General features: G+C 36.1%; 1 protein-coding gene across 1 annotated transcript; it reads right to left on the reverse strand.

Annotated features, from left to right (window-relative positions):
• Positions 1 to 5,631: 5,631 nt before the first annotated feature.
• On the reverse strand, positions 5,632 to 17,313 carry nudt3b (nudix (nucleoside diphosphate linked moiety X)-type motif 3b). The gene is made up of 5 exons (XM_028447298.1): positions 16,906 to 17,313; positions 13,882 to 13,992; positions 9,011 to 9,055; positions 8,841 to 8,925; positions 5,632 to 8,599 (listed from the first exon to the last, which is right to left on the reverse strand). The coding sequence occupies exons 1-5, from the start codon at positions 17,002 to 17,004 to the stop codon at positions 8,403 to 8,405; spliced, it is 537 nt and encodes a 178-aa protein (XP_028303099.1). The 5' UTR covers positions 17,005 to 17,313; the 3' UTR covers positions 5,632 to 8,402.
• Positions 17,314 to 18,137: the final 824 nt, after the last annotated feature.

The following is an 18,137-nucleotide window of genomic DNA, read 5'->3' on the forward strand; positions in this document are numbered from 1 at the left end:
AACAGCATGATTTTTATGAAAAAAGTCAATCTGGTTTTAGGTCAGTCCACTCCACTGAAACTGCTCTTCTGAAAGTTTCTGCTGACTGGTTGATAGTCTTTATTTTACTTGATCTGACGGCTGCCTTTGACACTAGATCACAGTATACTGGTCGATCGACTCATATCAGAGATGGGGTTTTCTGGTGCTGTTCTCTAGTGATTCACTTTTTATATAAATGGAATAACTTAATGTTGCTATTAATGATGTTATGTAGAGTAGAACAGGGCTCTGTTCTGGGGCCGGTTTTGTTTTTATTGTATCTGATGCCTCTTGGTCGGTTGATCCGTGGTTTTAGAATAGTTTCTTATTTTTATGCTGATGATATCCAGTTGTATTGCTCCTTTAATGACTGCATTTCACTTTTTATCTGAGTGTATCCTGTATCAAAAACTGGTTGTCATCAAATTATCTCCAGATGAATTCAAACAAAACAAACTCTGATCGTTGCTCCTGATAAAGAGATCCCTCTGATTAAAAACTCCATTGGTGATCTGGGCTCATCTGTGAAAACCTTGGAGTTTGATCAAACAATGTCTTTGGAGGTTCACTGTCGTCAACTGACAAAAAACTGTTTTTACCACCTGAGAAATATCTAAAGTGAGGCATTCGTTACCAAAATCAAATCTCGAACTGACCATACACGCGTTTATATCATCCCTCATTGACTATAGTAATTCTGTTTTCACTTGTTTTAATAAGTCGAACCTAAACAGACTCCAGATTGTATAGAATGCTGCTGCCTGACTTTTAACCGGTGCTGCCAGAACATCCCATACCCTCATTCTATCTAGTCTTCATTGGCTTCCAGTCAAGTTTTGCATAGAATATAAAATCTTCTTACTTTCTGTGCATTATGTAGTCAGACCCTCATATCACTGACTTGTTGTGCCCCTACACTTAGGGGCGCAGCCTTCGGTCTTCAGACCAGGGTCTCCTAAAGAGCCCAGAAACTACATTTAAAACCCGGGGAGACCTGGCGTTCCAGGCTGTGGCCCCCAGACTCTGGAATAACCTGCGCCAGTCTCTCCGAGAGCTCAACTGTGTGGACTCTTAAGAAACTGTTGAAGACTTTGCTTTCAGAAAAGTTTTTAGTTAAATAATTTTTTATTATCCTTTTATGATGTAAATGCACCCATGTTTTATTCTATTACGATGTTGCACCTGTTGTATTGATTTCTCCTCTGTTCTGTACAGCACTTTGTGATTTTATCTGAAAAAAGTGCTTTATAAATAAATGACTTATTTTATAGTTTGATGAACCAGATGTGAACAGTTGGGAGAAATTAGACTCGGGCAGATCTTATGAAGCAAAATGCACGTTTGTGCCATTATGACACAAAGTGAGGTGATCAAAATTGACAAAACTCATTCCCTTCGAACGAATCAAACTTGAGACACGGATTGGTCCAACCAATTAAGTTCACAGTAGAAATGACTAAATTATTCACTTGTAACTGAATTTGAGCTCTGAAATGAGTTTGTATAGTAATTTGGAGGGACTGAGACGTCCACAAACATCACACGATGGCAGTCAGTTCTTATCTAAAATAGTTTTAAAAAAAATCCTACAATTTTCCTTAAATTTACTAAAATGTCCCTCAATTAAATACATTTGTCATGAAACTTAATTTCCTACCGAGACTGATTTCTGTCACTTGTTGCTTGGATGTTGTCGGTGTCTTACATACATAACATTATTTATACATAGTGCAAACATGGGCATATACATGCTTTCCTGCCTACGATCTGTGGCTCATTTGAAGTGAAACTGATCGGTGTGCGGCCCCTGCTGTGGAACATGAAAGACCAGTTTGTATCTGCTTTATAACAGTGATCAACAAACCAGTTTTCTGGTCCATCTGAGGTCTGAATTTCACTTTGAATTGCTTAGAATGGTTGTTGCTGAAATATATCCTATGCACTAAAGCAGGTGTTTTCATTCTTTTTGGATCCAGGGACTTTTTACCTAAAGAACATTTTTCAAGGACAAATTCATAATCCTTGCGTCAAATGAACACAATTTACTGCCACTCGTAGCGATGAATACGAGAAATGATCTATGAACGTTTCAACCTGGATATTAAACTTCTTTGGAGTATAAATGAACTGAACTAGTCTTGTTTATTATTGATATACAAAATATGTGCACAATTACTTTATTGCACGATTTTATAGCCATTAAAACTATCTAGTATCTCAGTCATAAAGCAGTATCCATACACTATACATGGAAGTATGTTTGTTTTATTGGTGCATTGCTCGTGACATTTATTGGCGTGGGATAGTGTGTATTAATGTGCCGTTGAAGTTGTAAATACACCAGATTTGAGACTGTTGATACTTTTAAAACTTATTTAAAAAAGTCTATTATATGCTGTGGCATTTAAACTGGACTGAGAATTTGCATTATTGGTTTTGTAATTTTATTTATTTGATCTCATTTTCTTTTGTGTAAACTTTTATAACTTCTGTGCATCACCTTGGTCAACGTTTGTCGTTTTTAAATGTGCTCTATGAATTATATCAATTTGACTTGAATAGAGTTGTTACAACACCTAAGAAGGACTTTAGCTTGGAAGTTAATAACAGTAATTATCTTAGTTCTTAGTTGATAAAAAAGATTTATAGCCCTATTGGTGGTGAACAAAGAACAGTAAATGGAAAGTAATAATTTAATATACTGGTAATTTTTATGGTACGGTAGTAGACCACAAAAGAGATAAAGAGACTGTTTGCTGAGTGTGAAATACTGGTGTTTATTTGTTGGCACATTTATATTACAATCTTCAGTCTTCCCGCACTGATTTTATTCCACAGTCCCAAATCACAAAAAAAGAAAGCTAAACAATATTCCAGTGACACATCATGGAGAAAACACGACTATGACAGAGGTAACTTCAAGGCTGAGTACGACAGCTCGAAGTGCAAACCTGTTGACTTTATTTTTCCAATTGTACGTTTAAGAAAAAGATACAATTCTCAGGTGTGCTTTTATTCCTTTGGCCACAAGATGGAGCTGTTCTACCTGTTGGAAATATCAAACCAACTTTGGTTAAAAAAAAAAAAAAATGTCACTTTCTGAACACATGGGATTCACTGTCTGTGCAAAGAACCAATTAGAGCCAATGTTAGATCTATGGTGGTCATATTCACCAGTTCACCTGCACTCCAGTCTAAAGCAGCTGGAGCTTGAGAAAGAAAGTTGAAAATGGACATGGAGCTTCACTAAACCAATCCAAAGTGCATCCTCTGGTCATAAGGTCGCTGTGTTGACATCCAGTTGTCATGACGACATCATGAGGACCAAACACAAACTGAACAACAAAGATGTCACAATGCTTTTGCTTGTTGGAATTTACCTCCTCACATTCATTTTGACGATACCTCTTGATGCTTTTCCCACTGGGAATGATCAACCACAGCTATTGGGAATTATTCTAGAATCCAGGCGTCCGGTTTCATTGAAGGATTTTTTTCTAGCAAAAACATAGACGTTAAGGTCCCAAATAACAACGCATCCACGCCTTTCTATGACACAGCAGTAAAACAGATCAAAGTCGAGGAGAGGAGACTTTAGACCCACTAATCCGTCATCTATTATTACAAAGAAAAAAGACAAGAGGCCGACGCTGTGCAGGGTTGGGGTCAGTTACATTTTCTATTGCCCATGTTCAATTACACTTTTTTTTAATTATTCTTCCTGAAAGTTAATTACAATTACGTTCTCAATTAATAAACTTCAATTACAATTTTATTAACGTTTTATTCATATAGTGTTTTTGTGTGTACTTTACATTTCAGTGCATTTTTAGAATAATTTATGTAAAAGCCCAACTAGTGACAAGAGTTGGAATTTAGCAATCAACTATAAACCATTTATACAAAACATCAGTTACATTCACAGTATTGTTGTTTTTCTGTAAAATTGTATCTTCCCTATTCAAAAAAACTTGTATTATATCCCAACTCTAACTCTTCTGACTTTTACCACCTGCATGAGTGTGAAAATTCAATGACACATAGTACGAAAACTTAAAATTTGTTAACTACTTGTGTAAGCCATAGACCTGTTTTGCATTGAATTAAATTGAAATTGAATGTTTTTTATTGAATTTTCATGGTAATTACAATTACAAAGTCAATTATCTGAACTCAATTCCGATTAGGATTACAACGATGACGGATTCTTAAAATTACAATTATAATTATGCCATTATTGTAATTAATTATTAATTGCGCAATTGCAGTTATAATTGAACCCAACCCTGCTTCTGTGCTTGTTTCAGAAAAATACATTAATTTTCATAATTTCATCCTTTTAAATAATATTAATTAATTTCCCACTGAAATTAACTGGTTTTTATTTTGCTTAGCGTCTGAATTCTGATCAATGATTTGTTGCGAGTATTAACCCAATGATGCTTTGAACCCAGAAACTTACATTTTCTTTGACGAAATGCCAAAAGGTTTTAACATTGTACTACTTAAACATGAAGTGAATACACAAGTAATTCATATTTGACATGTAAGACTTCTGGCTGTTTAAAAAAAAAATGACAAAAAGTGAACAAACAGTGACCTTAACCCACGCTAACGGCTATTTTCCTTCTTTGAAACCAACATTTCTAGTTTGGTTGAGTTAAAAAAAAAGGTGACTTTTTACCATCCTAACAAATGGTATTAGTCTCAAATTAGAAAGTATATTTTAAATACCCAATTTTGAGCTCACTCCTGTTTGCAAAAAGCACTCAAGTACTTCATCTTATTCAATGTGTGGGTTTTTCTGGGACAGCTGCTAGCCAAACGCCTCATGGAAGGATGTGGCCAATTCCATAAATAGATCCAGGTTTTGCAGAATGAAACAAAGCAGCAATAATTCATTTAAGCGGTTCAACGGGAGTCACATTTTTTGGTCTTAAGGGTTTCTTACAAATACAAAATGAAACAACAGGCTTGTTAATCTCACCCACACCTACATTCCTTGTTCTTATAACCTTAGAGAGAAACAGTCCGACGCCATCTCCGCTGAGTATTCTCCCCACAGTGAAACAAGTTCCATCAGTTTTTTGTGTTTTTTTTTAAGCCTCAGCTGAATGAAATGATGCGTAGCACGCCACTCACAGACGTGCATTTGTACTCTTACCCTTGATCTATACAGAAATAAACAATTTACATTAAAATCCTCTTACGTGCGTATCTACAGCGTCTCCAGTTTCACAGTATTGAGCCAGTTGCCTCAGGCCACATCAAGGCTATCGGAGGCAGGGGGCAACTAAAGAGACTTTTTGCCAGACAAGAGGAAAAAAAAAAAAGAAGAAAAGACAGCTAAAAGCATTATAACATGTTAAAAACGAGGTCTCGGACTGTACAACGCATGTTTGTTCTGCATCTTTCAGAAGACAGCATTTTAGATCCAGTGCTCTAAGCATCGAGCAGGTGATATTGAGTGATTTTTAGGGGATGCAGAATAAAATGTTCAAGAAAAAGGTTTAAAAGTAAAAAAAAAAAAAAAGAAGGACAGAAAAACAATGAAAAGTGCCTGTTCAGGTTTGCCTAACAGAATGTAAACAGTAGCTTTAAACCAAACTGAATGTGAGGAGTAAAAATGTGAAAACTGTTTTTATTTTTTTTTTTTAAATTAATTGATATGATCTTTTACGTGCCCTTGATTCTGAAGTATTACTCCCTCTGCCGTCTCGAAGGGCTGGGCGATATATGGATGTCCAAGACATATCGAGTTTTCTATTTTGGCGACACAGAAAATGATTTTGTATCAGGAAAAGCTCAGTTAGATGGTTTTCTGAGTGCATCTTAACCCAGACCTTCCTCTAAACAAGCCACACTACTGAACTCACTCAGACGTGCTGTCTTTTAGAGGACAAAAAGCCAAAAGTGGCACATATTGTGCAGCTGTTTGTTAATAAATGTGACTGTGTGGCATTTCGCATCAGCAAATGTAACCCAAAATTGTCTTAATTATCGAGATTTATATCCTATATTGTCATTTTGAGACAAAATATTGAGATATGAGTTTTGGTCCATATCGCCCAGCCCTACCTCTTGGTATACAAAGAGGGGCGTGTTTACGAAGGGAAAGGAATCAAAGGGAGGAAATGACACAGGAGCAGAACGGTGGTTCCATTTACATTTGGAGTTGACATTCTTTCACCAACTGTACTTTACACAGAGTAGGTGGCATTTGCAACAACTGGGTGTATTAAAGCTGCAGTATGTAGAATTGTGAAACCCGTATAGAAACAACCACACTGGCCCCTCCCCTCCCTGTCCCTTACCGGTATCCTTGTGAACGCGCACAACTTAGGAGCTCTTTGCGACTTTTTTCTCAATAGAGACAAGTGACAAATGTAGGAACTTTAACTAGTGTTATGGGAAAGTTTTCTGATGTTTTAAAGACTCTGACATGAAAGCGTGTATCACTCGCTGCTGTGAGGTAGGCCTGGGCAATATATTGAAATTCAAGATACAGTATATCGAGTTTTCTATTTTAGCGATATGGAAAATTACAATATTGTCTATATCGATATATTTTTTTATTGTATAGCCTTTTTTGTATTAGAGAACTTGTTTTAAGAGTCACTGTTTTCGCTACTTCTCAGAACAGCATAGAAACACAGTTAGATGGACAAGCCACTCACACATGCTGTCCATTAAAGGAAAAGAAAAAGCCACATATTGTGCAGCTGTTTGTTAATAAATGCGTCTGTGTGGCATTTTTAATCAGCTAATTTAACCCAAAATTGTCTTTATTAAGTCAAAAATATTGAGATTCATAACGTATATTGCAGTGGTCGCCAGCATGAACCATGTGAGGGGCCCTCAGGAGCTCCAGTCACCAATGAGCTCCAGCTGAAATCTGATTTACTTTCCAGGATTCAAACACACAAAGATAAATACATATAACAGATGTAGTTAGTATTTAGTAAAGTTAAATACAGCTGCTGATGTTTTAGCATTAAATTAACCATATTTTTTTGTAGTTTTTAAAATGCAAGGTGGATTTTCTATCAAATTTAATGAAATGGAAACTTAAATTAGAAGAAATAGTGTTTCATGTTGAAATCTCAACATTTCCTACCTTTTTAAGTTACTGCTAGCTTTCCTTATTATCTAACCCTTTAATTATAGTGAAACCATTAAAATGTAGTATTTAAGAAGTGCTTTTCTAACTACTATACAGTACCTACGGAATAGCTCACAGTTTCAGAAAGGTTCGTAACTACGGGTTTATCGCCATTTTGAGTAAAAATCTCCTCCTCCGCAGAGATCCTAGCAGAGCAGACACACTCCTCCACATCGTGACTGTAAATGAATTGCGAACATTCTCTCCACCTTAGATATACTTCTTGGGTTTACAAGCGATTTACCCGTCGGTATGTGGGGCAGACTGCACATGGACTGAAAGCGGAACGCAAATTACAATATGCTGAATGATGGTTATGGATTTTTTACCAAATGAAAAAAAAAAAAAAACCTTACATACTGCAGCTTTAATGGTGACGCTACCGTCCTCACACAAATGCCTGTGTGTGTGCTGGAGGAGAGTCGCGGGCACGCATGGTATGTATAGACAAGGTTTTCCTCATAGGGCGACACGTGTTGTACATGGTGAGCTTTCCAAACGAGGGAGAAAACACAGCTGAGAGTTGAAATTAAAGGACTGTGAAGTGATGGGAGTGAGGAGCAAATCCTTTTGGTTTTAAAAATGGACATCGATAAACTACCAAAGAGGAGAAGAACTGAACAACAGCTTTTACCGCAAAGTCGGCAACAAGTCAATCGACCCAATGTGCCAACAGTGCTCATGCAAGACGGGGTCATTTCCCCCACACTTCTGTTCATTCAGATACAGACCATATTTCCTTATCCTTAAAAAAAGGATCGATACACTAAAGAGCACATTCATTCACAAAATAAAAATAACCCCAAAAATATGGAGGAGACGATAAAAAGACCACCAAAAGCCTTCAGCACTATGTATACACTTTAACATTACAACAGTAAAAAGTAGTTCTTGCATTCATTTAAACACCACGCTGAGGGGGCGTGTTAAGGACCGGGAATGAGGAGACGAAGGGGGAAAACTTCATGCAGTTGTCAGTAGAAAGAAAAAACGGTAAAAGGTAAAGTCGAAAATTACATTTACAAAGTTTTTCAGACTATTCACTCAACACTTGTCATCAAGTCTGTGCCACAGCTCTGGCACAAGAGAGTTGGCAAGGCAAACCATGTAAATTAGACAGAAGAGAAGAGAAGAAGTAAGAGAAGAGAAGATAGGAAGAGAAGAAGTAAGAGCGCAATGGTGGCGAAAGCTCCTTGAGGTGTCAGAGTAATGTTTTTAGTTATCTGATACCGGAGACAGAGCTCTGATTGATGCTGTAGGTAGGGGAGAGCTCTCCACCTATCGTAGCCACCAGCGGTGTTCCGTTACTGGTCAAGCAGCTCTCCTGGAGAGCCTCGAAGTAGGTGGCCTGCACGGGCTTGTGACACTGCAACACTCGTATGGCATCGTCTATTTTAAACCATTCCCTTTTTCTCCCTGTTGACACAATAAAAGACATTGATACACGTTAGCGCATTAAAGAGACAAGGGACTGTGGCGAAAATTGTCTTCATGTGAAAAGTACAAGGTTGAGCAATAAGTTGTTGTGTAATCAACTCCAGTAAGCCCACACTGAAATCCCTGAATTATTGTAAAGCTACAGACGAGCATGTGATCGTCTGAGAACTTTGTCCCTACGATCCTCGCATTAAAAAGTAAACAAACAGGGCTTGTTTACCGATGTTGACCGAGTCCTCCCAGTCCTCCAGCACCTCTGTTACGATCAGAACGTACACGTAGGTTCTGTGTTTCCGCTCCTGATTCTGTGAGGCAGAAACGGGGAATGAATTTTTTAAACACACTAAACAAGCAACTTAAAACCAAGGAAACAAACGTGTCTCGGCTTACCTCAAATACTCCAACTAAGCGACCTAAAGTCCCCTTTACACCAGCCTGTTAAAGCAGCAGGAAACAATAAAAGTGGTGAGCAAAGTCACCAAAGACAATTACAACACATTTATGTAACATAATCAGCTCTACAGAGCAGCAAAATCCTAGTTATGTGTTATACTGTATATGATGTTAGAAATACTGATATTATTCATATGCCTTTTATGACACTATAAATAATCATTACATGAGTCATCGACAAACTGGCAACCCCAATTTAAAGATTAATAATGTGGTTAGTTTAAGATAAAAAAGGCTCCATGTATTGACAGTGACAAACTGAACATTAACCAGGGGTGTGTACAGTAGCAATAAAAGTCTATCAATAAGACAATAGGTTCTAAGGTTGGGCAATATGAACCAAAACTCTTATCTCCATTAATTTTCTCAAAATGGCGATATACAATATAAATCTCAAAATTTTTAAATAAAGTCAGACCAGTCTTACCAGAAAGACAATTCTGGGTTAAATTTGCTGATGCAAAATGCCACACAAGCACATTTATTAACAAACAGCTGTATAACATGTGACACATTTGGCTTTTTCCTTCTCTAAGAGACAGCACGTGTGAGTGAGTTAACCCTAACCTTAGTGTGGCTTGTTTAGGGGAAGGTCTGGGTTAGGACGCACTCAGAAATCCATCTAACTGTGCTTTTAATGTTGTTTTGAGAAAAAGTAGTGAAAGCAGCAACTCTTAGGAGTATTTTATGACAAAATAAGCTATAAATCTATATCGCCAACATAGAAAACTCAATATATCTTGAATCTTGATATAATGCCCAGCCCTAATAGGGACAATACAGGAATATAACATCAAACCTCTTTGAAGATGCCATAAGTAAATTAATAGTCAGCAGTCTCACAAACTTTATGACAAAATTATTGATGACACAAAATTGACTTTAATTTTGTGCAGCGTCACACGTTTTTTTGTTTGTACAGGACAGTTATCACTAACTATAACCCAAACTCTCAATGAAATGTTGTAATAAGGTGCAGTTGCATAATTAACTTCCAATCAAAACACACTGAATTTGAAAGTCTTACAAAAAAAAAGCAGAAGTTGTTGTAAGTTCTACGTTTGTGTTGTAATGATTAAACTAGATTACATAACTTTTATTGTAATTGTTCAAGACAAGTCATACAATGAAATTGTAGCAGCTTAGAATAGTGTTATGACATAAAAAAAATAATAATAACATTTTAATAAATTAAAAGCACATAAATATCTACTCACAGTACAATGAATGTTTATTAATGGTGGTAAACAATGGGATTTTTCTGTGTCTCATACATCCAACATTTGACATCAGACATGGTAAAGAAACCAACATAATCCCAAACTGAAGGTTTCCCATTTCAACGTTTATTATCGTTGCTTGCTAGTCAGTGTCTAAACCTGGGTGCTATAAGGGACTATTTAACGACTTCCTGTTTGGCCCAATTATTTAACCACTGGTTGTACTGATGCAAACTAACCTCAGCCATTAGTCTGGTGGGATCTGATGAGAAAAGAAGTGCTGACTCATCAGGGATGTCTAAAGCTAATAGGGCATATTGATACAATACTAAGCCCCATTTAAGAGAATTACTTTTTTGCTTGTTGGCATTTTTCAGATTTATGAATGCCCTATTCATTAAGATTTAATAATTCATATATTGAATATATCACGTGATGTCTGAGTGGCAAAATTTTCTTTTTCTTGTGTTTTCATTTTTTCCTCTTTTCTTTCCAAAACAAGTCAAATACATTTTATTAAAGATTTATGAAGCTTAAATGCCTATTTTCTATTGTCTAAAAGGGTAAAGGCATTTCTATGTGTAATGTGTAATTACTTTTCTTTTAATGATCTACAGTTTTTGAACATTTAGTCTTTCAATTAATTTCTTAAAATATACATTTGACTTTGCAGAATATTATTATTTTCCACTCAACATTTTATTAAATTTATTAACATAAAAAAGAAAGAAATTATTCAGTTAGTCTGATTAATCAGATTATTACCTCAAATGTGACTCAGTGTTGATGACATATTGACTGTAATCCCATGACATTTTGGCGTAATTGATTATCTTGCATCTCTTTCCTCAATCAGTAAATTTGCCAAAAATATGATTTAAGAAAAATGTGCAAGCAGAAGTGTGCTACTTGGTAAAGGTATGTCATAAAACCCAAAACGTGTCTTCTTTTGCACAAAATAAAATTTAATTACATCTTTACCATATTACAGTTTGGCAGGGCCAAGTAGGGAAATGGAAGATTCACCACAGTCAGTCAATTCTCACAATTATTTCAACTACACTAAACACTAAATAATGAAACCAATCTTTAAACAGTTGGACTCCCAGAGGTCAGGTTGGCCTGACTTTAAAGAAAGCTTGCTATGCTGACATCTTTGGAGCTTCTTCAGGTTCCAGTTTCAGTCTATTTATAAATGTTGACTGTATGCATGCATCACAGATGCAGGGTTACACTTCTCAGGTCCTGAGCTAGACCATATCTGAAAGACGTGCACACACCAACAAACCTCAGACATGAGCCTTGGATTGAATAATAGGCCAAGGGTCAACTTGTGTTTTCATGAAATGGAAAAAAGTCTCCTGGTTGATAAGTTAGTGTAAATGTATGAAACGTGGAAGCTACGATAAAAGGGTGTTAGGCTTAAAACCTCTGATGGAAATATGTGATTTTGAGGTGGTTTTTGTCCAGTGTTTATTGGATCTACAGTATTTATTCAGGCACACCACACCACTAACCAAAAATGTAAAAAAAAAAAAAAATTAAAAAAAAATGGAACTTTGTAGCCAATATTGACAATATACGGTCATTCTTATCAAAGTGTCTTGAATAGGAATCAAATAAACAAAAAGAAAAATGTTTTTATGATGTTTCATATTTCTTTCTTATAAATCAAAAATTTTGCGTACTTGATAGACATCATGGAAGGGATTAAAGTAAATATTTAAATATGATTAGAAATACAATTGAACTTCATTCTGTTAAATATAATGTATTTGTATATGATATCACTTTATTCTATTTAAAATAATAAATATAATTACTGTACATTTATTATTATTATTAATAATGTCATAGATTTTTAAACGTACATTTTATTCTGTATTGTCAAACATTAAGAGTGTCAGATTTGATCCAAAGGCTGTTATGAAGGTATTTTATGTTCAAGAATGAAACAAATCTAGTTTATTAATGTGAACAATGAGAACTGAGTGGCAGCTGTGGGCCTTTCTTTTTAATTATTTTATTTTTTAATCACAATGGCATAATTGCAGACAATAATTAATTTGTTTTCAAAAAAACGTTTTTCGAACAATTAGGTGAAATTTAATAATTTCTCATGTCACAGTGGTTGAAAACCCCTGCTTTAGTCTATTAATAGGACATGAGGAAACTGTAAGTCATAAATAGAACTACTTTAATGTTGCTTTATGTAACCTATGACCTCTGTATTATTACTGATGTGTTTTCTTACAAATTTTAAAAAAAGCACACATTGCAGCTCCTCAAGCCATCAGACTGATATGATCAGGAAACGTCTCACACGGTGCTGTGAAAGAGCTGGTGTGAGGCACTGAACACCACTCAAAGTCATCAGAAACTTTCCCTCAACATTTTTAACAAACTGCAACATCGTGATATTGCCTCTGACCCAGTGGAAATGTGCTGGCGAGCGCGCTGCGCTAGCTAACTAACAACCAACAGAGTCCAAGATGAGAGATGATGTCAGCGTCCATCAGCGTGATGGACACCACACGGCACGCAGATTTGACTTTGAGTTTCTTGGAATATTCTTTATCACTTTATGTGATCAGTGGCGTAGCAGACAGCTGAGTCTATTAAACATGTTAGAGATTATACACAGCACATCAAACTCGTCATCTTTGATAAACGCAACCAGAAATCCACAGCTTTGAGTCCTCATCACTTTGGGACTGAAAAGTTAAGCAGAGTTTAATGACTGCGAGTCATCCTTCCTCTGCAATATGAGCTGCAGTTAAAGCCCACACACTGCTACTCTCACTCCCTCTATGTCCATGCAAACACAATGACTTCATTGATCGAATGGATTTGATAAGCAAGGTGTTACAGCGCTGCGTTAAATACAGTGATGATTTCATGGAAATGTAATACAAGACTTTTGATCCATCAGTACGCTCCATTCTGAAAATGGAAACCCATTCCCAGAACATTTCTATTAATGACCATGTGTTTTAAAAAGCGCTTTTGAAACTTTTGTGTTTAGGTTAAAATTGCTTGTCAGGGTAGCAGCAAAAAAAAAGAGCTAAAGAAAAACGTTTACAGTAAAAACAAATAATATGTTAAGATTTCATTTATTCAGACAACTTTTTTCAGGAAATGTACTTTGAAATTTAATCCCGACATGTTTCGACTGCCAACTGTCAGTCTTCCTCAGAGGCATCAACTGATTGCTTTGATGTATCCTTACATAAGGACCCTGTGTCTTTATGAGTTCTTTCTGGGCGTGCATAAGGAAACATGAAAACGATCGGTAGATGCTTTGATGTTTTCCCTAAAAAATTACTTGTTAAAATACGTCAAAGCAATCAGTAGATGCCTCTGAGGAAGACTGACAGTTGGCAGTCGAAAACATGTCAGGAGATCAAAGTAAATTTCCTGAAAAATTTGTCTGAATAAATGAAACCATAGCATTACTTCAATAACGAAGACAAAATTAATTTGCTGGAATTAGCAAAAAACACAGGAGAATAAATATAACACCAAAGGTGACAAGGGGAATAACTCATGAGTAATAACTGTAATAATATGCACAAACAAAAAACTGACCTCTTCACAAACTTCTCGGGCAGCAGCAACATTGGGCTCCTCCTCGGGCTCCATTCCTCCTCCAGGAACGATCCACTTATCTGGATGTCGACTACTGCTCACTAGTAGAACCTGCAACGCATCGCAAAACAATCTGCTCAGCTTTCCATTAAACTCACTCAGTGTGGTTTATCTATCTACAGCACTCATGTGGCACAGGTGAAAGTGCAACCCATCATTTTATGTATACAAATGTGTGTGAAATTGATGACTTACATCTAAATGAATGTGTGTACAGTTTATATATTTTGTGTGTGTTTATGGTCTCTCATTCTGTTTTTTCCTTACGTCATTTCTATTAGGGATGTCTCGATACAACTTTTTCACTTCCGATACGACACCGATATTGCAGCCTTTGAGTATTGACCGATAGCAATATTGATCCGATATGATATCAGCATGAATCATACATACTTTTATTACTTATTTTGTAGTGTGGAATGTTAGAAAAGGCTTTATCAAGTGATGTTACTCAGAGAACAATAGTCAACAACAGTAGGTATGAGAAAAACTGACCCATTTATTATTAACTAATTGTTTACATACATTTATCCTTCAACATAATATCTACATAATTCTACAATTGAATAAATATAATATAATATATATAGGGGGTTTTCCACATAGTGGGACAAATATGAGCTGTCCTTGTACCATTTCTGAATAGTTTTTCCCTATTCAAAATTATATTGACTTCCTGTCAACTGTCGAACGTTTTTATTGGTTCAGCGTTGTTTGGTTGGATTTTCGCTGGCCGTCTGTAGCTTTACACCCTTGAGCTGCAACTCAGTGTCAGTTCCCTTTAAGAGCGCTTCGACTGTATTGAAACACTATACATTATTGCCCACTGCAATATACTGTTTATTCATTCCTGATAGACTGTTTATTATCATTAATAATATTGTTGTTAATTTTATTAGCTGGGTATTGTGTATGTGTGAATAGGACCTTGTTTTTAATTGTTATTATTTATGTTTGTGTGTTTCGTATGAAAAGCACTACATGTAAAAGTGATAAGTAAATAGAGCTTGATTTATTTTGTTGTGTTTCTTATAGCTTTTGTTCTATTTTGCACACAATATTGTCTTTTTATGTCTGTAACGCGTCCCCCCTGATGAAAACCATATACTTTCTTACGGAAGTGGAATTAGGGCCAATTTTGATGGAGAAATCTATTTTGGTCAAATCAGGAATAAAGTCGAAATGTCGAATCTATTGAAGCTGGCAATGGCCAATGTATACGACAACAGTCTCATGTCAAAACTGACCCTAATCTGTTTCCATAGCTCCTGAAATTGCTCAGACAAACCTGACTGGTTTCTCCTTCTGAACAGATTCAGTGTTTTGCAATATTTTCTCAAAGTCCTTAAAGAGATTACAACGCCGTGTTTATGAGCTTAAAAAGAAAGAATCTCTTTGTTATTAAACCCAACTTTGAAGTAAAGTTTAATGCATTCATTGATACACAGTGTTTTGAAGACATCCACGATCTGCTGTTTGTTGTTTTATAAGGTGAATTGCCCCTCGTCAGCTTCCGTCAGATTTGACATCATTTGCAAACCATTGACTTTTATCTCTATACTGTATTTTGTAGGGATGTCCCGATACAACTTCATTTCCGATATGATACCGATATTGCAGCCTTGCGTATCGGCCGATACAGATATTGATCTGATATAAGCATATGAATCAAACATACTTTTATGACTTTTTTTTCTTTTCTTCCTGTAATAAAATAATAATCATTACTTACTTTGTAGTGTGGAATGTTAAAAAAGGCATGATCAAGTGATGTTACTCAGAGAACAACAGTCAGCAACAGTAGTTATGAGAAAAACTGACCCATTTATTATTAACCAAATGGTTACATACATTTTAACCTTCAACGTAATATCTACAGTATTCTAAAATTGAATAAAAATAATAAAAAATTAATTGCAAAATTAAATAAAAAATCGGAAGTTTGAACGTGATATTCGTTTTCAGGCTGATATCGGATCGGGACATCCCTAGTATTTTGAGTTCTTTTTTTTTTTTTTTTTTTTTTTTTACAAATGTAGACTTTAATCTCAAGATTTCGACATTATTCTAGATTTCCCCAAAATAATTTTCTCCATCTAAATTGGCCCTAATTCTCTTCCGTACTTTCTTGATCTTGCCGTTTTGTAATAATTATTTTCTTGATGAAATCAGTGCCTTAAAAGTCCTTTGGGAAGTTTCTCAGTTGAATGATTACCGAAGTTAAACATTCCTAAAAACGGAAACACGCAGAGGTCAATAATGACTACTGAATTATATACTTTTATGAAGGCTTTAAGGCCGGCTAGGTGTTACAGATCCACTGGGTTTCTTTCTAATTATTGACCTCTTTCTGACTGCGTTGATACACATAAAGGTGGAGGAAATAAATGCCATTTAAAATGTTTAAGGTTTTCGAGGACAAACGAGTAAAATATAGACACTTTAAAGGAAGCAGATAATGATAAATGCAACAACCTTGCAACTGGCGTCGATTAACACTACTTATTGGGATTATTTATAAAACGTATTCACTCAGAACATGTTATTCGTTTAAGCACTAGTTGTGCCGTATTTCTACCCAATAAGTGTGAGACATGGTTTATCAAATGACGAGAAACGGTGGTCGCTTTCCAGCTTACACAAAAACCAGTTGATCTGAGATAACCATAGCGGCGACACGGCTAGCTAACATGCTAATGTAGCTAGCGTTAGCCGGTAGCTAACAGGTTGATTCCAAGAGAAAAACCCTGTCTGCTACATGTGGAGCTAACTGAGCTTACATAACACGCGAGTAAATATAAGTTAATAACGCACAGTCAGAGAGGAAACACACAAAAACTAATAAAACACCCACACTAGTGTCCTAAACACACTAACTGACTGTCAGAAGACAATCCAACAACAGTGTCACGAGAGGTAGAACGGGGAGCGCGGCCTGCAAAGCGTCGTCATCCTCGGACTCACCTCTTCCTCGCTTTCGCTCCTGAAGCACAGACAGGCCGCCCGCTTCTTGTATCCGTCCCCGTCGTACGTCCGGGTTTGGTTGGACTTAAGCTTCATCATTTCTAGGGCTTAAAGGTTGAAAACAAAAGCCAAGTCAGCCACCTGTAAAGACAATGTTTGGAGACGCAGAAGTCCTCCTGTGGGGGAAGCTCAGCGTTGAACCTTAAAAGAAATAACTTCTTCGCCGCTTCATTTTCACAAACCCCAGGCACATCTACGGCACGGTCGCCATTACAAGAAAGCCGCTGCGCCCACAACGTAGTGAAACCTTTAGCCTCGCAGTGGGCGTAAGAAATGTGCGCAGTGATGGTTGGTGGATTGGAACAAGGAGAGTCGACGCTGCGAAGCGCAACAGCACGTTGAGACTGGAGTGAGCCGGTAAGGAAAACTGATGGCAAATTCCCTGCCTCCAGCTAACAGACTATGACGGCCACTAAAGCTGGTTTTAGGACACATTTACAAACACATTTTCATTTAAAAAAACAACAACACATATCCATCAAAGAATGGCCTTGTGTATACATTTTAAGAAGAACAATCGCATTCATTAACCAGTTTCAGCACCCAAGGTAATGGACAGCGCACCAAACCTTATACATCATTCAATATTCAAAGTGTTTATTGTCATGTTTCCCTGTACAATGAAATTCTTACTTTGCTGTCCATACTGGATGCCACAAAGATTAAAAACAAAAACAAAAGTATAATAATAATAATAATAATAATAATAATAATAATAATAATAATAATAATAATAATAATTTAAAAAGTATTAGTAAGATATATGTCTACACAGTAGAAAATATAGAAAAATCAAATATAAAGTGTATTGTGCATGATTAAAACAGGAGGAAATCTAATGTAAATGTGCAACATGTGACCACAAGTAGCAATACACCAATAAAGTGTCTCATAAAATGAGCAGAACATTTACAAAACAACACCGAAGACAAGAATCAACCAAACAATTAAGCTGAGCACAAATGTGTTGTTCAAAAAGATAAAAAGTTACCTTAACGAGCCATGAAAATATATATATACTGTATATATATATATATATATTCCCGATGCAAAAGTTGCCCTAAATTGGTCATCATAGTTGTTCTTTACATAAGGACATAAAAGGAACAAGTATCATGAGATAATGCAAAAAATAAAATACCTGGATGCTCAACTAGCAATATTGCAAAATA

This window comes from Gouania willdenowi, chromosome 5, assembly GCF_900634775.1.
Source record: "Gouania willdenowi chromosome 5, fGouWil2.1, whole genome shotgun sequence".
NCBI classification, from domain to species: Eukaryota; Metazoa; Chordata; class Actinopteri; order Blenniiformes; family Gobiesocidae; genus Gouania; species Gouania willdenowi.

Coding starts and splice junctions, on each gene's coding strand:
- nudt3b (XM_028447298.1), bottom strand. CDS start 17,004: ATGATGAAGCTTAAGTCCAACCAAACCCGGACGTACGACGGGGACGGA. Junction 13,993..16,905: donor GGAGCGAAAGCGAGGAAGAG/GTGAGTCCGAGG, acceptor GATGCGTTGCAG/GTTCTACTAGTGAGCAGTAG. Junction 8,926..9,010: donor GCTTAGTTGGAGTATTTGAG/GTAAGCCGAGAC, acceptor TCTGCCTCACAG/AATCAGGAGCGGAAACACAG.